Source organism: Mesoplodon bidens, assembly GCF_964165515.1.
Source record: "Mesoplodon bidens genome assembly, chromosome: 13".
In the NCBI taxonomy this organism is placed as follows: domain Eukaryota; kingdom Metazoa; phylum Chordata; class Mammalia; order Artiodactyla; family Ziphiidae; genus Mesoplodon; species Mesoplodon bidens.
The window spans coordinates 48,100,307-48,123,913 of NC_138169.1; the positions used below are offsets into that span (position 1 = coordinate 48,100,307).

At 38.1% G+C, this 23,607-nt stretch overlaps 1 protein-coding gene across 1 annotated transcript in view; it reads right to left on the reverse strand.

Annotated features, from left to right (window-relative positions):
- The window catches only part of KLHL14 (kelch like family member 14), a gene marked incomplete at its 3' end in the record, with an annotated part of 98,275 nt that overhangs the window by 50,035 nt on the left and 24,633 nt on the right, over window positions 1-23,607 (reverse strand). The window contains exon 2 of the mRNA XM_081252890.1: window positions 20,054-20,175. Within this exon, the coding sequence (XP_081109016.1) occupies window positions 20,054-20,175 (122 nt within the window). The remainder of the gene's footprint in view (window positions 1-20,053; window positions 20,176-23,607) is intronic.

The following is a 23,607-nucleotide window of genomic DNA, read 5'->3' on the forward strand; positions in this document are numbered from 1 at the left end:
TTAGTAGAAAGAACACTAAACTAAATTAGGTCAGAACCCACGGGTTTGAGTCACAGATTCATCAATTATTACATGACCTTGACAGGTCACTTAACTGCTCTGAACTTTAGTTTTCTCATATGTCAAACAGTGATAATAATGCCTGTCCTGTTTATCTCACATTGTTATTGTGGGGGACCCAGTGAATGATAGACTTGAAAGCACTTTCCAGTTGTGAGGACTAGATAGGGATATAACCCAGAGTGGTTATGAGGATATAATTTATCCAATAAATAAGCACATAAAGTTCCATTATCCTAGAAAGCCCTCAACCCATGTCCATTCTTATCCTTAAAATCACAGCGACAAGATAAAAGCAGTGCAATGTCGAGTTTAAGAGGCAGGCCCTGAAGCCAACTGTTTGGGTTCATTAATTTGGCTCCACCACGAACAAGCTTGGACATGCTCCTTGACTTGGTTGCCTCAACGATAAAATGGGGATAATAATGATCTCAACCTTACATTGTTACTGTGAGTATTAAATGAGATAATCCGTGTAAAGCAGCGGTCCCCAACCTTTTTGGCACCAGGGACCAGTTTCGTGGAACACAATTTTTCCACAGACTGGGGTGGGGTGTGGTTTCAGGATGATTCAAGTGTGTTACATTTATTGTGCACTTTATTTCTATTATTATTACACTGTACTATATAATGAAAGAATTATACAACTCACCATAACGCTGACTGGAAGCGGAGCTCAGGCAGTAATGGGTGCAATGGGGAGCGGCTGTAAATACAGATAAAGCTATGCTCGCTCACCCGCTGCTCACCTCCTGCTGTGCAGCCCGGTTCCTAACAGGCCACAGACCAGTGCTGGTCTGTGGCCCGGGAGGTGGGGACTCCTGGTGTAAAGCATGAAGCACAATGTCTCACACATAGAAGTTCTCCATCTACATTAGCCTCAGCCACGAGATGGAGAGAGAGCCCCTCAATGGAGACAGGGTCAGAGAGGGTGCAGCATCCAGCTTTTGGAGTGAAAATTTCATGCCTTGGAATATTAACTCAGATATTTACTAACTGTAAGTTTGAACAAGTTATTTAGTCTTTCTAAGCTTTAGCTTTTAAAAATATTCATCAGGATAATTATATCTGCCTTAAAATGGAATCTTGTGAGCACCAAATAAGAGGTATGTAATGTGCTTAACACAATGCTGGATCATACCTCTTACCACAGAGAGGTATGTAATGTGCTTAACACAAAATGGAATCTTGTGAGCACCAAATAAGAGGTATGTAATGTGCTTAACACAAGTGCTCAATTAAAACGGTCATTATCATTTTGGTGTTGCTAAAATCAAAACTCCCCTTCCTTGTCTTTTTATCCCTTACTTCTTTTGCATGAAGAGTCCACAAAGAGGCTGGTTTACATAACAAGTACTTGCAAGTTCAAAGACAGATAAGCAGAAAAACCTAACTACACATACTTAAGGGCTGGACATACCTTTGAAAGGCTGACGTCTCAGTGCAAGCAGCGTATGACCTCCTGGAGGACCCCATAGCTAATGAGCCAAAGTTTAGCTACTTTTGGTACTTGCCTGTGGCCCTGGCAAATGTGAGTTAATCTCCTGATTTAGCATTTGTCCCGTGTTTGTGGGGCATGTCCTGTGAAATAGGCAGGGGAATGGAGGTAATTAACAAAGTAAATATAATGTCTGCCCCCATGTTGCTGGCTGAGAGAAAGTGCTTCATTTATGTTCAGAACAGAGTCTGTCTCAAAGTTAAATATAAAGGTCACAAAATATTCCCTGAGTTTCAGTATGTCTTGTGATTTAACGGCGTGATCTCTGGAGGGAAACTACCTGAGTTCGAATCTTGGCTTTGCTTTTTACTCCTGGTGTTAGACAAGTTATCTTACCTGTTTATGCCATGGTTCCTCCTCTATAAAATGGGAGTCATCGTAGAACTTGCATCATTGGATTGATTGTTGTGAGGATTAAATGAGCTAATATATATAAATGGCTTAGTCAGGACAATAAATGTTAGTCATGCTTACCATGATAAGTATTGTCTTATTACAAAGTGGTGTGATTTGTGAATAAAATAGACATGTCCTTAGATTAGAGGGCAAGTGTAGGCAAACTATGCATGCAGGTCATATCCAGGTCTCCACCTATTTTTATAAATAAAGCTTTATTGGAACACAGCTTCGCTTATTCATTTACTTATTGTCTATGGCTGTTTTCATGCTACATTGGTAGTTGAGTAGTTGAGATGGAGATCTTATGGCTACATAGCCCCGAATATTTTCTACCTGGCTCTTTATGAAAAAAGTTTGCTGATTCCTGGATAGAAAACTACTACTAACATATTTTTCTCAGAAGGAAAAGTTGGTATAGAAAACATCTATTCTGGGGAAATATGTTTATAGCGTTTGCACTCTGTCAAGTGACATATTATACACTGCAAACAAGTGTAACTCAGAAGACCTTGGAAGGTACTGCTTTGTGCTCTCCCTGCCCCCATCAGTTCTGCTTAAGGAAGCAACATGCATGAGGATGATTCTACTAACCTACTTTCAGCAGAACAAATGTCCTGTTATTTTCCAGTAATGTTAATGGATATGCGCCCTTCCAGCCTCTCTTTTCAATGGGCTTCCATTATCAATAGTCATATATGCTTATACAGAGCTGGCTGGGGTGCAGCCTGTGGTTTCGGGAAAAAAATACCCTCTATACGAACCCAGGTGAACTGTAAAGGGAATTCAACTCTCACCCCTGGCTCTTCTCAGACCTGATAGAATCAGACATTGGCTATCATATTTGTAAATGACTGAACTTTATTTGGTAAAAGGAACAAAAGCTGCTTCTTAAAAAGACAAGTATTTTCTGTTTCTGTTTCTTTTTTAAAACAAACAAACAAACAGAATATGTCTACAAATAATAAATGCTAGAGAGGATGTGGAGAAAAAGAAACCCCCTACACTGTTGGTGGGAATGTAAATCGGTGCAGCCACTATGGAGAACAGTATGGAGGTTCCTTAAAAAACTAAAAATAGAACTACCACGTCATCCAGCAATCCTACTCCTAGGCATATATCCAGAGAAAACTCTAATTCAAAAAGACACATGCACACCAATGTTCATAGCAGCACTATTTACAATAGTCAAGACATGGAGGCAACCTAAATGTCCATCGACAGATGAATGGATAAAGAAGATGTGGTACATATATACAATGGAATATTACTCAGCCACAAAAAAGAATGAAATAATTTCATTTGCAGCAACATGGATGGACCTAGAGAGTATCATTCTAAGTGAAGTAAGTCAGACAGAGAAAGACAAATATCATATGATATCGCTTATATGTGGAATCTAAGAAAATGATACAAACATACTTATTTACAAATCAGAAATAGACTCACAGACATAAAAAACAAAGTTATGGTTACCGAAGGGGGCAATGGGGGAGGGAGGGGTAAATTAGGAGTTTGGGATTAAAATATACAGACTACTATATATAAAATTGATAACCAACAAGGACCTACTGTATAGCACAGGGAACTATACTCAATAATTTGTAATAACCTATAATGGAAAAGAATCTAAAAAAGAATACATATAAAGGTATATATATAACTGAATCACTTTGCTATATACCTGAAACTAACACAACATTGCAAATCAACTATATTTCAATAAAAATTAAACAAACAAAAAAATTTCTATTGGGGAACAGAAATTATTAACAAATGTTTCATGTTCAAAAGGATGTTGATCTCAGAAGAGGTAATGTGGTTAATACTGTGAAAAAATCCAGAATAAAAACTTTTAGTTATAAAATAAAATAAAATAAAATAAATAAAACAGAATATGGAAAATTTAGAAATTTTCCAAAGGTCAAGAAAGGTTATTCCCTCCAATGAAAGTGTTGGGTAGTGCCACGCTTCTGACTTCATCTTGTACCCACGTCCACTCAAGCTTTTCAGTTCAGGGCTGAAACCAGCTGGAGCAAGACATGGAAGATGAATCCCCAATGCTGAGATTAGCAAATGAAATGGATGTTAGAGATACATATAAATTATGAGGAACATTGTGGATTATTTTCCGAATTAGATCAGGAAACCTATTTACATGTATATGTGACAAACACAATACAGGATATCCAACCTTGCAAATTTACTAATAAGATTGAAAACAAGTAACCATTACACTTCTCCTTAATTCATCTGCACATACATCTTTTGATTATCACTCAGGTGGGGAAAATGATTTGGGTTTTTGACAAGAATAAAGACAAAAAAAGGATGCCTTATCATTTTTTGTTTGTTTGTTTGTTTTTTTGCGATACACGGGCCTCTCACTGCTGTGGTCTCTACCGTTGCGGAGCACAGGCTCCGGACGCGCAGGCTCAGCGGCCATGGCTCACGGGCCCAGCCACTCCGCGGCATGTGGGCTCTTCCCAGACCGGGGCACGAACCCGTGTCCCCTGCATCGGCAGGCGGACTCTCAACCACTGCGCCACCAGGGAAGCCCCCGCCTTATCATTTTTTAAAAAAATGAAAGCTCTAACATGGAACAAGTAATTTAATCCTAGGAAATTTTATGCACACACAAAAGCAGCTACTGATATTTGGTAAAGTTAATGACTTCGGTAATGAAAAACTTCAAGCAAATTTATGAATGAACAGGAAACGAAGATCTGAGATTTACCAACATACCCAGACTGAGGAATACCTCGGCATCATTAGTTCGAGACAAATCAGACAACCGACCCAAGACAGCAAAATGCACGGCTTTCCCCTCTTTAGGAAACTGTATTTTGCCACACAGCCCTTACAATTGTAATTTTTGCAAGTGAGAAGGTATACACAGAAATCAGTGGAAGGAACTGCAAGGCCCCAGGAAGTGAAAATCACCTCTTTCTAAAATAATTTTCACCTAGAAATAACCCAGTATGTACCATATTCTTTCTTCAATCTTCAATTAACAACAAAGGGGTAGTGGAAGTTTCAACAAAGAAACATGCATATTTAGGATATTAATATATTCCGTTTGTGCAGAGAATATTCCATTTTATCCTGCATAAAATGCTGAAGTCTAGTCTTGCTTCACCTTTAACTATTTTTACGATTTGCTCTCTGTCATTACTATAGTAATGAGAAACAGAAAACAGTGCCGGCTCTGGAGCTCTATTTGGGTCACATTTTGGCTCTGCCATTTACCATCTGTGTGACCTTGAGCAAATGACTTAATGTTTCTGTGCCTCCATTTCTGCATCTGAAGTAGAAACAATCATAGCGCCTAATACCATAGAGTGTAAATGCGAGTGAAGTGCCTAGAATGTGTGCCTTGCACACAGCAAGTGTTTAATAGCTCTTTGCTTTGTTATATTTTTTCCTGATGTGTGTCACTTGCCAACTATAGTGAGTTGAACTGTGTCCCCAAAAAAGATATGCTTAAATTCTAACCACCAGAAGCAACCTGTGAATGTAACTTATTTGGAAATAGGGTCTTTGCAGATATAATCAAGTTAAGATGAGGTCATACCGGATTAGGGTGGACCCTAAAGCCAGTGACAGATGTCTTTATAAGAGAAAGGAGAGGAAGATTTAGACACAGAGACACAGAGGAGTGACACAGGGAAAAAGGCCAGGTGAAGACAGGGCAGAGATTGCAGTGATGAAACTACAAACCAAAGAAGACCAAAGATTGCCAGGAGCCACCAGAAGCTAAGAAGAAGCAAGGAAGCATTATTGCCCTAGAGTCTTTGGAGGGATCATGGCCCTGCTGACACTTAGATTTTGGCATTCTAGCCTCCGGACCTGTGAGAGAATAAATTTTTATTGTTTTAAGCCATCCCGGTTTTGGTACTTTGTTATGGCAGCCCCAGGAAATGAATATAGCAGGTAACCTCGATGAAAAAGTGGGACTTCCCTGGTGGTCCAGTGGTGAAGAATCCACCTTCCAATGCAGAGGATGCAGGTTCGATCCCTGGTTGGGGAACTAAGATCCCACATGCTTCGGGGCAATTATGCCCGCACACTGCAACTACTGAGCCCCTGCGCTCTGGAGCCCACACGCCACAACATAGAGAGCCTGTGCACCACAACCAGAGAGCTTGTGTGCCGTAGTGAAAGATCCTGCATGCCGCAACTAAGACCTGACACAGCCAAATAAATAAAATAAATAAAAATTTAAAAAAACCCCATAACTCCTCAAGGAAAATCCTTGAACAATTAAAAAACAAAAAACAAAAACAAAAAGTGGGGATTTCTAGGAAAGAATGAGGTGAAATCCCAGCACCTAGAGGAGAGCTCACAAGTGGTTCATTGGGTGTTCTTTGAATTTAGTTATTTCATGGAGTCACCGATTTTTTCACCTTGCTTAAAGGGGAATAGGTTTGGGCCAGCAGACAGCTCTCCTAAGTGACTGTGACCACATCACACAACTTTATCTAGAGCTGTGCTGTTGATATAGAAGCCACTTGTCACAAAGAGTTATCTAAGTTTAAATTCATCAACATGAACTAAAACTAGAAATTCTGTTTCTCAGTTGTATGAGCCATATTTATAGTGCTCTATAGCCATATGGGGCTAGTGGCTACCATATTGTATTGAGAAGATATAGAACATTTCCATCATTGCATAAAGTTCCATTAGACAGCATTAGATGATATTTGTATTGTAATAGGATTTATTCAGCAGGCAAGTAAAACAAGCAGACAGTTCGTGTAGAAAAAAGAAAGTGTCATATTCTTATATTACGGGTAAGCAACTCCATTTTTTAAGGAAAAAAGAAAAAGTGAATATGGAATAATTGATACTTGGACAGCTGCTCACAGGAAGTCTCACTTGTTGAATGGCCTATTGTTTTCTTCTTAAGGTCACCTACACCACTGCTTTTCTGTAATTTGGACAAAGGATATTGTATTCAATTTTTGTACACTGAAAATTAGTACCACAGAAAACTAGCCTATGTCCGATGCCAGGCATCACTATGGAAAAATATGGCTTACTTTACCTGCATCTGGTTGAGATACACCTCGTATAGAATCAGTTAATTTTTTGGTCCCTTAATACTGTGAAGGAGGTAAATGCTACAAAGTGACAAATGAGATCAAGAAATCTGTGAGCTACAATCTCTCTCCTCCTCTTCAGATCTAATCATATAGATGAATAAATTGCTATAAAAAATACCAAAAATAAAACTAAAAACAGTGACTGAATCGTTTTTTTTAATCTCATGTACTCTGTGTTCAAGTAGCAAGAAATTTAATTCCAGTCCAACCAGTCTCCTGTGATTTTTTTTCCCCTTTCATCTAAGATATTTTTAATGCTCAGAGGTGTTATAATAGAAAAGCATGTATTTTTGCCTGGTTTATACCCATCATCCTTACCATTACAACAAGACAAAAGCATTAAAGTAAAATTAATCATGTCAAAAGACTTTAGCAAAAACAAGTGAGACCATGTGTAAAGCATCGCTTTGTCTAGTGTGAAGTCACGCTCTGATTAAAAACATATAATGAAAGTGAAAGTGATACATCATTGCCTTAGCAGTAGGATTTTCTGAAAGTGCTTTGTGGTTCTCAACATAAAAATGTGGCAAGATTTTCGTCTTTGAAACTCACAATGATTATTGTTCTAGCTAAATAACTGGAATTCAATCTTAAAATTTTTTCTTTAAAGAAATTAAGACTTAAGGACCAAATAAGGCATGTCAGTAGGATTAATAATTAGCACACACTGTAAGCAGTAGTTTGCCTTGACATCCAGACACAGAGATAAGAAAGTATCTGCTCAACACTCCCCTTTTACAAAACCATCTGTAGTGCCAGCTAAATACAGACAGGCCCTTCAGGTATCTTCTATGAAGCATAACTGTTTGCTTCATCGAAAGCAATATCATTAATAAATACTAAGGTATGGTCATAGTATGATCATTACCCAGTAATGGAGTCATTTTTTATACGATACACAAAACCAAAAATTCTAACTGGCCAGATAGTCACAAAATATAGATTTAGTTCCTTGACGCCACCATAGAGCCATGTTGTGAGTCTGAAAAGGAACAGTTTGCTAATTTGCACTCTTCCTTAATTACTCTTTTATTTTGATGGAGTTATTTGCATATAATAATCACTGCCCTAGGTTTTCATTTTTTTGTGTTGTAATTTTGAAAGTCATTTCAATTCCTTTTTTATCATCTCTCTCAATGATAAAAACCATCCTGTTCTATGGGAATTATGTGTAGCTATAGGATTTATATCTATATTTGTTTTTGTATAACTATATTATAGATGCATACCAGTTGACATATAATGAACAGTAGAATTAGTAAAAATTACATAAACTAGGACATATTTAAACTATTTGAGAGGAGTCCAAATTAGAAAAATTTCCTCTCAAATGCATTATAATAATATTTGGAGTGTACTTTAAAACTTTTCCTTTAACGTAGAGGCATCCAATCTTCTGTGAATAAAGATCAGCCCCGACAATAAAGTCACATTGATACAGGAAGAGATAGAAAGATGCATGGATCAGCTACAACTTCTGACTGATAACTGCTCATAGGAGGAGTGAGAATACTTTGCATGAAGAAGAGTGAACCAAACATTTGTTGAACATAAGGGTGCACTGTTGTAATCATTAGGGCTATTGAACAAATATTTTGATTATCCTTCTGAGAGCTTGGGAGGGTTGCATTTCTCCACCTACTTTGAAGTTAGGTGTAGCCATGTGATTTGTTTTTGCCAATAGAATATGTTAATTCAGGCCAGAAGCTTAAAGAGTCAGTGTGAAATTTTTCTCTGCTCTGCCTTGGCAACCGGAATGAGGCAAATAGTGGAATTTCCATCAATCTGAGTACCAGAGGAGGAGAAATGGAATACAGACCTAGATAACTTACCATAGACATGTGACATGAAAAGAAATAAATCTTTACTTATATAAGCCACTAAGATTTAGGGATTGTTGTTATGACTGCCTAACCTAGCCTAGCCTCTAAAAGATATAGGCATTGGTTCTAAGAGGGCCCAGTGGCTGATGACAAGGAAACTGATCCTGGAAGGTGGAAAGATGGAAATGCACATCATGGTATGGAAAACCACTAGGTAAAAACTGTTGTTTGCTTTTACTTGGATGGTTAATCAGTTATTTAATAAACTTCCACCTCCAAGGGAAGAGGTTGGAAAACAGAATGTTGATAGTGTGTATTGGTTGCTGTTGGCTGTGCTTGGCAAGATCTGCAAAGAAGAGGTGATCTCACAAAAAACATCGGCCTATTTATAAGTAGGAGTGAAAGAAATAGTCTCAAAATCTAGGAGCGTGCAGCATTGGAAGAAGCAATGTTTTTCAGTCTCATCTGGGAAAAGATGAAATTGAAAAGAATTTTGAGCAAAAAAAGTAAATTAAAAGTCAGCTTCTGAGGGCTGGGATGAATTGGGAGATTGGGATTGACATATTCACACTATTAATGTTATGTATAAAATAGATAACTAATGAGAACTTACTGTATTGCACAGGGAACTTTAGTCAGTGCTCTGTGATGACCTAAAAGGGAAGGGAATCCAAAAAAGAGGGGATATATGTATACGTATAGCTGATTCACTTTGCTGTACAGTAGAAACTAACACAACATTGTAAAGCAACTATACTCCAATAAAAATTTAAAAAAACAACTCAGCTTCTGTCCATCAACAGAGGAATGGATAAAGAAGATGTGGTACATATATACAATGGAATATTACTCAGTCATCAAAAAGAACAAAATAATGCCATTTGCAGCAACATGGATGGACCTAGAGATTGTCATACTGAGTGAAATAAGTCAGACAGAGAAAGACAAATAACATATGATATTGCTTATAGTGGAATCTAAATAAGGGGTACAAATGAACTTACCTACAAAACAGAAACAGAGTTATAGATGTAGCAAACAAACTTATGGTTACCAGAGGGTAAGGGTGGGGAGGGACAAATTGGGAGATTGGGATTGACATATTGACAAACTACTATATATAAAATAGATAACTAATAAGTACCTACTGTATAGCACAGGAAACTCTACTCAATACTCTGTAATGGCCTACATGGGAAAAGAATCTAAAAAAGAGTGGATATATGTATATGTATAACTGATTCACTTTGCTGTACACCTGAAACTAACACAACATTGTAAATCAACTATACTCCAATAAAAATTTTTTAAAAACCTCAGCTTACTGACAAAGAAAATAAAAGTACGGCTTTTGGAGTTCAGAGTTTTTGAGCACGAGTCACCAGTTCTCCTTGCTTGGCCCTCCAATAAACCTTTCTCTGCTCTGAACTCCAAAAAAAAAAAAAAAACAGAAAAAATATTGCTTTCACAGTAATTTTACCACCTTAGAGTATCTTAGAAGAAAGTTTCAATGAAAGGAGAGACACCCAGTAAACTCTTCTAACTCAGGGAAAAGAGTAAAAAGGGAGCTTTCCGAGCAGAGCCAGGTAGATAGACAAATATATAGAGTATTAGGGAGGGAGAGAAAAGAGAGAAGAGAAAAATGGCTATAAGAAAACAAAGGAAAAAGCAATATAAGAAGTATATCAGAAAAGTGCATATGGTCACTAGCCATGGAGTAGATGGAAATATAAATATAAGAAGACAGCTAAGTTTTTTAGAGAGTGAATTACCAAAAGATTCACCAGTCTGGACTACAAGAGCCTGTGACAAGTAGAGACTTAAAATAACCATTGTCCCCTAAATGTCTTAGCCAGGAAATGTACTTAGAAAACTCTTCCACTCCTAGGAAGTGTACAATCCTCAGGTTCACTTCAGATAAGGAAGATAATGAAAAAAGAAGAATCTTCCAAACAGTGGATCCATGGCCATGGAGAACAAAGGCTGATGAGCAGAATTAGGGAGGACTCTCATCAAGGAACACAACTTTGCATAGGCACCCTTCCAAATGTCTGTTTGGTGGGATTGCTAAATTGCTATGCTCTTTCTAAATTAAAGAGTTTGCTGTGTTCATACTGTCCCTAATCTATCACTGTGAATTTTGTGTTAGGGAGCCAGATAATTTGTCTCTTTATTTGGTTTCCAGATCAAGAGGAGTCTCAAATGAACCCTGTGACTGAGCAGAAATGACAAATGTCATTTTTAATTGCCAGTGCAAGATGCTTGCAGCTCATTTTTTCCTCTGCTGTGCTGATGGTAGAAATGCCTGTTAAGGTAGAGCCTCATATGCCTGGATCCCTGAATGACTCAGACATCCTCTGCCAACCTGTGCTGGCATTTAGCATGAGCTAGAACTAAGTTTTTTGTTGGTTTAAGATGTTGGAGTTGTTTGTTACCACAGCATAATCTAGCCCATCCCAACTGATACACATAGCTTCATGCTAGAAATAGAAATTTCATCCTGAGTCAAAAGTGTGTCTTCTTCAGATGGCCAAGAGGCACATGAAAAGATGCTCAATATTGCTAATTATTAGAGAAATGCAAATAAAAACTACAATGAGGTACCACCTCACACTGGTCAGGATGGCCATCATTAAATGTCTACAAATAATAAATACTGAAGAGGGTGTGGAGAAAAGGGAACCCTCCTACACTGTTGGTAGGAATGTAGGTTGTTGCAGCCACTATGGAAAACAGTATGGAGATTCCTAAAAAAGTAAAAATGGAGTTGCCATATGATCCAGCAATCCCACTCCTGGGCATATACCCAGAAAAAACTATAATTAAAAAATATACATGCACCCCTATATTCACAGCAGCACTATTTACAATAGCCAAGACATGGAAACAACCTAAATGTCCATCAACAGATGAATGAATAAAGAAGATGTGGTATATATATATACAATGGAATACTACTCAGCCATAAAAAGAATGAAATAATGCTATTTGCAGCAACATAGATGGACCTAGAGATTATCATACTAAGTGAAGTAAGTCAGAAAGAGAAAGACAAATACCATATGATATCACTTACATGTGAAATCTAAAATACAACACAAATGAACACATTTATGAAACAGAAACAGACTCACAGACATAGAGAACAGACTTGTGGTTGCCAAAAAGGAGGTGGATGAGGAGCGAAGGATTGGGAGTGTGGGATTAGCAGGTGTGAACTATTATATATAGGATGGATAAACAACAAGGTCCTACTGTACAGCACAGGGAACTATATTCAATATCCTGTAATAAACCATAATGGAAAAGAATATGAAAAAGAATATATATAACTGAGTCACTTTGCTGTACAGCAGAAATTAACACAACAGTGTAAATCAACTATACTTCAATAAAATTCAAAAATATATATGTAATTAGATTAAAAAATAAAATGTATAACTATTACAAAAAGAAAAAGTGTGTCTCCTTCCTCAAACCTTTGATGATAGGAGCAGAAGACAAGATTCACTTCTTCTTGGTTATGAAACAATACAAAATGGAGTCAAATAGAATAAAAATGTATCAAGGGGCTTCCCTGGTGGCACAGCGGTTAAGAATCTACCTGCCAATGCAGGGGACACGAGTCTGAGCCCTGGTCCAGGAAGATCCCACATGCCGCGTACCAATTAAGCCCATGCACCACAACTACTGAGCCTGCGTTCTAGAGCCTGAGCCACAACTACTGAAGCCGGCATGCCTAAAGCCTGTGCTCCGCAACAAGAGAAGCTGCTGCAGAGAGAAGGCTGCACACCACAACGAAGAGTAGCCCCTGCTCACCGCAACTAGAGAAAAGCCCACATGCAGCAACGAAGACACAACATAGCCAAAAATAAAATAAATTAAATAAATAAATTTAAAAAAATGTATAAGGGAACAACTATATTACAGATGCTGAGCCCAGAACTTTATTGTATTCTTTTATTTAATATTCACGATAAATCTAAGAGGTGAGTATAATTATATTCACAGTGCAGATGAGAAGGATCAGAGAGGAAGCAGCATGACCAAAGGCTCACGGTCAACAATGTCTGGGGGTATATTTCCATTTAGATCTGTCTGTCCTGAGAGATGTTGCTCTGTGTGTGTGTGTGCGTGTCTGTGTGTAGTTTCATTCTTGCCACTGCTTCCGAGACAGATTTAAAATGTCAAGAAATCTTCATTGAATTATGGCTTGTCAGTAATCTTACATGCAAATTTCATCACTTACACGTCTTAATTTGCAGTTTAGTTCATAAACCAATATTATATTCTTGACCTCTAGGAATAGGATATTTATTCAATTAACCTGTACTAGTTCTACTCTCTGAACGTGGAACTAATCCAAGTGCATTGGATCCATTTAGATTTTCATGGGTGCAATGGGTCGGCACAGATTAAATCCCATTCATCTGCTTGGAGTCTTGACTAACAGCACTTGTTGGTCAGACAGACTGGTGTGGTACGTGAGGCAGTACTGTTTGAGAGAAACACAGAGACCAGTGTTCTATTCCTCATCCTGCCACAAAATCATCATGGGACTCTGGGTACGACACCTCTGCTCTTTCAGTCATTTAAAGTAAAAACCAAAATTGTGAATGTGCCATAGAAGTGCTTCCATGGTCTGGTTTCTGCTAATGTCTTTAACCATATGTCATATCTTTCTCCCCCTCACTCCTTGAGTTCAGCCATGCACCTTCTTCCTACAGGGTCTTAGGACTTACTTTTAACTAACCTGAAGCAATCGTCTCTCATATCTTTACCTGAGCATCTGGCTACCTCTGTCTCATCCTTCAGTTCTCAGCTCAAGTATCACTTCTTTGGTGATATCGTCCATGACTCCTACACTAGATCTGGTCTCTCCATTACACGACTTTATATATTTTATACCCTTCCTTCAGAGCACTATCACATTTTGCTATTATATATTGCTATCTGGAATTATTTACTAATGCTGATTCCCCCACTAAATCCTAAGCTTGGTGAACACATGATGCTATTTTCTTTGACTCAGTATTGTTTCTTCTGTATCTAGGACAATGCCTGCTACATAGAAGGTATCACTTATATTTGTTAAATGAATGAAATTAATGTGTAAAATGAGAGGGTTGGGTGAGAAGATCATTTAATCTTTCAGTGCTCACATTCAACGGTTTGCTGGACTTCGCCTGCAATTTGCCTAGGATTGACACAGAGCAAATCCAAGCAACCCGTATCACTCATACCTCCTTCACGCCAGATTCAGTAGCAAATACCACAGCTGGTGTGTAAAGAAGGCATCAGAATTATTGGTACCCATGCTGTTTTCTGGAGAAAAAGCAATTGCCATATTCAAGGGAGGTATATATAAACAAGAAATAAAGTCAACTGGTTTTTCTAGTCACCCAACTTACTTGAAATACAGTATATGGAGTGACCACCACACATTTTTTTTAAAAAAAATCTATGAAGAATCCACTAATGCACTGGTGCATGAATACACAGCAGCAAATAATTCAAAATATATAGCAATGTGCAGCCATGGATACCAAATTAGAATTGAGCTCATTGAAGGTAAAATTAGATGCTAACATATTTTAAAAGTCCAAACACAATTCTCTCTCCTTCTTCTTTGTCCAATGTCCTGGAAACAATTACTCCATGAATTGAAATTCAAAGTTCCAAGCTAAGAGAGAAGAACTGCCATGCTATTTTTTAAAACCTTTAGATCACTTTGTTTTCACTAACACCAAAAATAAAAATGCGAGGGGTACGTCTACTCTCAGTTCTTAATTCTTGAACCTATCTTAGGAATTCCTTGAAACGGTCCCATACAATAGGGCTCTTGGTTAAATCTCCAGCCCAACCACATACCTCCCCAACCTCAGGCTCTCCTATAGATACACAAATTCATTTCAGTTTCTAGAAGGCACCAAGTCTCTCTTGTCTTTTGGCACTCCCAGTACTGGACCCTTTTATTAAAATACTTTATCACCCACCTCTTTGCATCAATAATTCCTACCCGTTTTTTCCAGCTTTACAGAAGGTCACCTTTAGGAAAGCCTCCCTAACCTCCCACGTTTAGATGAAGGGCCCTTTTTGTGCTCCCATAGCAGCCCAGCTTCCCCTGTCTATCCCTCAGCACACCCTTACTGTAATTGTTTCCTCTGGTTCTTGGAAGGAGAGATGATCACATTCTACTTTACCACCCAACACAGAGTGGGTATGCAATAATTGCTTGCTACATAAAGGAATAAGGTCTGTAGTTAAGTCTAAATTCTTCCCAGGCATTTTGAGTCATTCTGGAAGCACATAGTTGTTTTCTGAGGTTCTCCAGCAACGAGAAGTGCACTATCTACAGACCCTACCTATCTGTCTAGAAATTAAATTAAATTAAACAATTTGTGGGTTTTGGTTCCTGGTAATAAAGATCATATGAATAGAGGAAACCTACAGGTATAAAACCCTCAATTAAGCTTATTTTTTATTTCTTTCAAAACAAATTATAAGAAATGATTGTTTTCGACTAACTTGCCTTTCCTCTCAATATAACCTCAAAGAACAGAAATGAACTGAAATCAAGAAACAGAAGACCAAGAAAAAAGTCTGATCAAAACTGTCAATGTGCAGGTTTATTATTCCCTGAATAACCAGCAATTAAACCATTCTCCACTGCTCAAATATCAGATAAACATCAAATCTATATTTATCTTTTGGAACTGAAGTTTAATGTCTTAGATAAGATGTGTTTTCTCAGTAGTCTTTCTTCAACATTTATGGAAAGTATATTTTTTTAAAAAAATGAAGAGTCCATCAGCCTCTGATCTTTGTTACTCTCCTAAAAGAAATCGATGATGCCCAGCCCCGGAACCATTCCTGTGTGGTGGATGGGATCAAGTTCACGGTCCTCCATGAACCAGAGAAGACAACCCAGGAAACCTCTGCACCATGGTTTCTTTTATTTTCTACGAATGAAAAAATACAAGTCCCCAAGTCCTTGCACTACCAAGCAAAGAACAGAATTGTAAATTGAAAGGAAGAGGAAAAAAGGCATTTCCCCCTCCCTCTAATGAAGGGAACTGCAAGTGGCCAAAAGAAGGAACACACCTTTCTAACCTAGCTCTTCTAGTTTTTACTCTAACCTTATTAAAGGGAACTCCTCAGCAGCACATGGAGAGATAAATCTATATTTTGAAATCCTTTATCCTGGTATTGCTCACAGAAAACAATAAGAAGCATCTAATAAGTAGAATCTCTTATCTGAAATGTAGGAAAAAGGAAGTCAATTTCTGGGAAACACTTTACCGACCAGTAAAGAACGTGGTCAGTGGGGAACCCAAATAGAATAGACAGCCCCTCTGTACTGTCTCCTGGGAAGGAAGGTAAGCTGCTTCCACACGAGGACTTCATAAAAACTTTGATGTGTCAGTCATATGCTATGAAAGTACAGAGTAGCCATGGGAACTGTTTTGTTTGATCTTTAAACGAAGGATTTAGGACCTGCAAAGTGCAAGAGGCATGCTTTTTGCATTGGCCATTTTAGTATTCATGTCTCCTGTACTGCTTCCTAATAGGTTAAGAATGAAATGGCAGACTGCATGCAGGAGTGAGAAATGCAAGAAAAGCAGTACTGTAAAATAAAAATGAAAAAAAGTGCATTTCAACTTCCCTTTCATTATTAACAGTCAAGAGAACAACGCCAATACTTAACATTTCACATTTACAAAAGGACCTACCGTTATTTTTACAGGGTATTTCTCAGTACTTTGCTGATAGAGGCTGGGGAATCTGTTACTATTCTTAATATTAATTCTATAATGTTAAACAAGTGATTTTTTTCCAAAGAGGAGGATAAAAATGAAGGTTGTGTTAGTATGTTACTAGGTCTTTTCAGTGAGAATAATCATCCCCTTTGCTGTTTGGGTAGACCAAGCTACTGGTTAGCAGACTGTTGAATTCTGTTTTCTTTGTTAGGTAGAACCATTTTTTCACCTCCACTCCATTCAATTTCTTGTTATTTGTGGACCCCTTATATAGTGTTTCTAAAACATAAATAACATAACAGAATAAGAGCTAAAGAAAATTATGACTGACTTTCCTTTTAATTCTTCTTGGTTTTATTACATGTATAAGTGGTGTGGCACCCATAAGTGGGCAGCTGTGCTCCTGCCCGTGGATGGCACCCTTCTAAAAGCAGCACGTCTGTGAGACAGGATGGAAAATATTTGCTCAAGCCAAGTGGGTAAAGGATTCTAAGATTCAGAGGCTCTAGCTAATCTCAGGTTTTAGGTTTTTGCTGGTTAGCTTATTTGTTAGTTTTTATGGAGAGAGTCATTCAGTAAATGAGCAGATGCCACACCAGGAACTGTTTCCTAGCATTAATTGTCATCCTCAACTCCCTGCCAATTAGCTTGGCAGTTCTTCGGGGTCAAAAAAAAAAAAATGACCGTGGGAAGCTCTGCAATCCCTAACGTTTCATTGGATTTGGAGAGAATTTGGATACTTTCTTATTCCAATAAGAAACATTTTTTCATTTATTATTAGACGGGCCAAAGAGTGTGGAAATTGATCAATTACCTGACTTATTTATTCAGTTTAGCCAAATAAGATGCCTTAATTAAAAAATACAAACCAGAAGCAGAAATCATCCAAATAAACTGTCTATATTTCTCCAATAAACCTAAAAAATATGCTTTCACTTGGGACCATGTAGTCACAGCCCAGCAAGTAATAAACTCTATTTTTTAAAGTACAAGCCAAGTGAAATGAAGAGTACAAGTAGAGTAGACATTTATTTCAAAGCTGTGAGCTGCCTGAGTATAGGAAAAAAGATTCAAGATCTTTGAAAATGTTCCCATTATCTGAACTTTTCTATGCATTAATGTCTTTATTTCCTTCAATTTCAAATCTGATACCCATCTATCTTTACTTCTTAGTCTGCAGATGACTACATTCAACATATAAAAACTAGAGAAAATGGTCTCCCTACTGAAGCAGTGGGTCTTTGTGTTGTGTCTGTTAAAATGTAATTTGTCTCCCCTCTTCCTGGAGAGCTTGAGTTGACTGAGGCCTCCAAAGTATAAAGGTACATACAGTTCTTACACTAATATAGGTAACAGTGTTACAACAATAGCAATAGTATCTGCAATTTACTGAGTTCCTGCTATGTGCTAGATGATTTACAAACACAATTTTATTTTAAAAGTACTCAAAGGATGCTGTAGAATGAAGAAACCATGACTGAGGACATGTATATGACTTGCTCAAGGTCACAGATGTGGGTTCGAAGCCAGGTCTGACTGACTCAAGTTCATGCTTTCTTACTACATCTTGCTAAGTAAAGAGTTAAATCAGGCAATATGAAAAATTGAAGTAGGGCGACCCTATGTTCCAGTCTATACCCATTGCCCCAGCATAATTAACAGATCCCCATTTCATGCTCTAAAGTCTCCTAGGTTGAACAATAAATTGGATGATCACCCTGTCTCTGAACAAGGCTTGAAATGAGCCTAAGACTTTTCTTAGGTATTGTTCATAATGCTTTAATTAATCTTTTTGCCTTTAATGTAGGGCTTCAAACCACTAGAAAATTGGACCTTGCCTGATGTATTTGGGAGAAGAGATGGATTTGTGAGTGAATACCATTTATCGCTTGGGTGTAATATCTCCCTGCCCCTTGGCCTCTGTTTCTCTGTCATCTCTCATCAAGAATCTCTTGTTCTTCCTCTTTCCTCTCTCCTCCTCCCCGTATCCATGTCTACTTCTGTGTAGGCTTTCTCTATTGATCAAGTGTCAGAAAATTGATTCTTTGGTTTTACTTTAGCTTGAGTTTCTGACGAATCTTGAAAATACAGCTTGTTCAACTCATTCAGATGTCTACACCACTATGAACGGTATTTTTGTCAAAAAGAGAATGAAAATCATTTGAAGGCATCTCTAACTTATTTTTCTTTCTTCCTTCCTAATCTGTCTTCTACACTCCATCACTTCGTTACTACAACCAGAGTGTATAGGTGTCCAGGGAGCTTTCTCATTGCAGTTCCTGGACGATGCTACCGCAGGTTTTGCTGGGGTAAGCCAGCTCCAAAATGTATTATTTCAAGCACCACCTCACATATCTTTGCTCCTCTCCTGCATTTATGGGCAAACTGTTGTCCTGTTTCTGTTATTTTAAAGGGCTTTCAGTAAGAGGAGAGGAAATGACTTTTTAAAAAATCTGCTGAAATATATAACTGCTTAAAAGACACATGCAATAAGAAAATCTAACTTTCACTTTTGTCGGTTTTAAATGTATGGCTTTGATTTATGGATCAAAATTGCTCATTTATTGTTTTATCTATACAGCTCTGGGCAATTTTGACAGTTAAAATTTAGTTTTATTGACCAGTGCAGCCACGGTCAATAAAGGGGACCGGTGCACACAGCCCGCTGCACTCAAGAAACAATGATTTTTGATTCCATGACCGAGTCAGATTGGGAATCATAACCGATGTAACCATAAGTTCCAAATCTCAGTGCCCAAGGCAAGAGGTTTGCTGTAAAACACAATCACCCTTTAAGGAGGGGAGGAGAAGAATCTTGGGTGGAAGTTTCAAGCACAATTTAATGCAGCAGGGAGAGGTCCTGGGTATATCTGTCCATCTGAACAGTGGAGCAATGGAAGGGGATGGTTCTCTAAAGACCCGGGGCCACAGATTAAAGGTTAATGAGGAAAGATGCCTAAAAAGCAAAATGAACATTAGTTACAGAGACAATGAACATTAGTTACAGAGACAATGAACATTAGTTACAGAGACAATGAACTAAACAATCATTTTGACATGAGAAAATTTACTAGTGCTATTAACCAAGCTTTCCCTTTTCCAAGAGCAAAACCATAATGGAAGAATTTCTTTTGGTCTTCCCTCCCCCTCTGTGGCAACACACACAGAAACACCAACTCAAGTGCACTGATTTTAGGCCAGTTTTAATTTAGGCCTCTTCCACTACCAAATCGGTCACTCTGCAATGTTAATTTAGTCTTTTACTTTAAATCCCCTGTGATACATAAACACACCTCCAAAGGGTAACAAATCAATAAAATGTCTAATTTGATTAACCATGTTTTCAAATTCATCAAGATAGCTCTAACCTGAAATAAATAGGTGGGTAAATAAACAAAGAAAGGCACTCACTTGTGAGGATTTTCCATGTCTTCTTTTCATCATCATAGTACTGAACCAAATTGCTGGGGAGCCGGTCCGGCCCAGGAGGCAATCCACCAACCAACAACAGCATTTTCTTGTTAGAGCGAATTCTTCACCCAAAACAAAAGAGGAGATGAATAACCACATTATTGTAGAGCCTCTTTAGTGGCAACAAAATCATAACCATCAAAAGAATGTTCCCTGCTTGCAGATTTCTATTTCATTTTTTTCCTGTTTCTTCTCCCATTCATGTCTCAACCATTTTTTTTGAACCAAGCAGAAAAATGATCAGAAGCACGGCATATCCCCATACTCAAGGAATAATAAGCTCCTTTTATGCAATTTGTTAGAGGTTCATTCTAGAATGACCTTTTTCTTATATTATCCCTTTAAATCATCACTCTTTACAGCTGAGTACACATGAAATGCTCTGGAGTTGTACTAAGGTTACGCATTAAAGTTGCATGTCAAAAATCGTATTAGTCAAAATCATTATTATAAACCATTCTCCACTCAAAGAACCTTGAAAAAATTAAGGTTATGCAGAGACTTTGTGAGCCAACTCTTTAATCACCCAGCGAACTTCAAATACCAGTTTGGTACAATTAGTAGCACAGGGCTAACTGGGGTGGGTTCACCAGCACGAACAGGACTTTTTGTTTAATTTATCTGAGACTTCTGCCTTCATCCTCTTCCCAGCTCCTCCTCCCCCTCCCCCCATCCCAGGGCACCAGGGGCGACACAGCAGCACCAATTGGTAAAAATGAGACTGTGAGGTTGTTTTGAGCCTCCCCAGAGTGGAGCCCTGCCAACGCTTGCCACTGATCCAGCGGCATGAACTTGCTCAGCTGTGCAAAGTCACTCTAATTCCCTCCCTCTGTTTTTCTACCTTCTCCCCCCAGGGGGCAACCATTGAAAGGAGTGACTACCCACCCATCAAGAGCTGGCAATTCGCTGCTATTAACCGTGACTGTGATTCCCAGTCTGCCTGGCAGTTCCTGAGAACAGGCCTGCAATGTCTCATATGCAGTAAAAGATATAAGATGCACCCTAGCCGGCACACTCGACCTGATGGATGTATGACCCTCGGGAACAGTAATGGATTGAGCTCACTTGCGATTGGACGGAGGAGGGGAGGCCCAGCCCCCTACAAGGGCCCTGCTGACTTAACGGTTGCTTTACATATAATTGAAACTTTCGTTCACCTGAAAGGCTGAAGGTGGTGGTGGAAGAAACGAAACAACCATGAGTGAAGGAAAAAGTCAGTAAATGTAAAAGGGTTCCTCTTAAATTTGATCACCACCCACAGCGTGGCTCAGAATCTATTATTACATATTCAGCCGGTCGTTCTGATTCAAGGACGCTTGGCGAAGTATGCCCTAGTGGAGAAGCACTGTTTGTTGGTTAAGAACCTAACATTCGGAGAGTTAACTGAAGACAGTTAATGACATTTCCATGGGAAGGAAGGGAACAAGAGAATTCCTTTAATGAAACTCTGGTGCCATAGAATGCCTCGTATATGCCTCAGCAGAAAAAAATACTTTCTGGAAAACCTCCTATCAGGGACTCATGCATAGGGGGAGCTGTACTTGTAGAAGAATGTTCAATGTGATATCAGCTTGCTATATTAATTTTGCCACAAACAAAAATACTCGACTTCTTTGAAGCTGAAGTACTTTAGAACTGTATCTATATGCCTTATAGATCAGTAGTTGGGAAACAAAAACAATACAATAGCAAAGAGCTCCATATTTTGAGGATGTCGACGATTGGGGTGGTTTGTTGACAGGGGTTAAGAAAATTCAGTGCAGTAAGTACCTCTCTTTTATTTGCAAACAATACATAATTCATGTGCCATATAATCTCCTAAATGCCTGGTTACAAAACTAATATAAGACATTTTTTTCCCGTAGGTTTAGCTCAAATAATCAACCACTCTGTGAGTATAAGTTAAGATGAAAGCCTCTATATTTTTACATGGCTGTCAGTTTCCACGTGTAGACAGACCTGTTCAATGGGAAGTCACGATTCTGTGGCTTTCGTGATCTGACACATGTATGTGCTCTAGACTGAATGTGGGGACAGATGGACCGTATCTACCAGTTAGACATAGAGGCAAGGACTCATTGGAATGGTGGTATGACCGAAGCAATGTAATTAAATCTTTGTTTTAATATTTAAATAAATGTACTGCTTTTAAAATGTGTTTCATGAGTGACAAAGGGAGATAAACGCATTGGCTCAAATATGTTTGTAAGGGCGTTTCATTCATTGATAAGGCCAGTTTCCCTGGACCAATCCCATTGGTGATTTTCACCACCTCCTTAGATGGACCGTCTCTGCAGATGAAGAGCAGATTGACAGTCTTTGTCCTTTGTGCCCAAAGAGCCAGTCATTGCCATTTGTCCCCTAAGAACTGGACTGAGATTACCGATACATAAACCACTGATCAACTGGCAAATCGTAACAACTTCCACCCTGCCAGCAAAGACACTGTTTAAAGGTTAGCTGGCATAGCAGCTATGAGAGACTTCACGTCAACTAGGACAAGTCTCTAAACCACCCAGCCCTCCTGAAGAATTACATGGAAGTAAAGGAAATCCCAGCTCCCCTCATTGGCTGTGTGTTTTCTGTAAAGGAGCAGTTCTCCTAGTACATTACATTTGGCCTTCTCGGTGAGTGAAGACACATTCTAAAGCTTTTGCACTATTATATTTATATCAACATTCATTCAATTTATGGCTTTCTTACTTGCAATATTTTGTTTCTAGAGTTTAGTGTTACTCAATGTTCCAACCCGGTATTAATATTATTTAATTCTAAATAAAGCTTAAAACTCTACCTTGTGAAGGTGAAGCACATAGAAAGCAAAAACAGGATAAAGCGTATGAGAAGTAGCATAGTACAGAAGAAAGAACACATAAAATAATAAAACGCATTTAAGTGTTTTTCTCACCATTTTCTCCATTGACTCTCAAAACAGCCTTACATCATAGGTATAGTTCCATTTTATAGGAAAGTGAGAAAGTTCTTATAGTCAAATAAAGTGGCAGAAACAGTGTTCGGACCTAGACTTTCTAACTCTACCAGGTCCATGATCTTTTTAAAATTCAAATTTATTTAAAATTTTTTTATTTTACCATAAATTCTGGTTAAGACCCAGGTGACCTGGATTCTAGGGCTGATTTTGCTATTCAGCAGAGTGACTTTGTATAATTTACTTGGCTTATTGGAGCCTATGTTTTCTCATCTTTAAATAGAGGAGTAATATCTGATTTGCATCTTCAAAGGATTGTCATGAGAATTATGTAAAACAATGAAGTGAAAAGTTCTATATAAACTCTAAGGTAAATTATTATTAATTTATCTTTAGTATTGACAATACGATGTGGGCTTTATTTCATTATGCCAAACCTGATTAGTTAAAAAAGAAAAGTAGTATTTTTCACAGAGATACTTGTTGAGTTCATATATATAAATACAAGTTAATTAAGAGGGTTTCACTACCTACCTGTTATCTTATAATTGTATGTTCTTAGAAA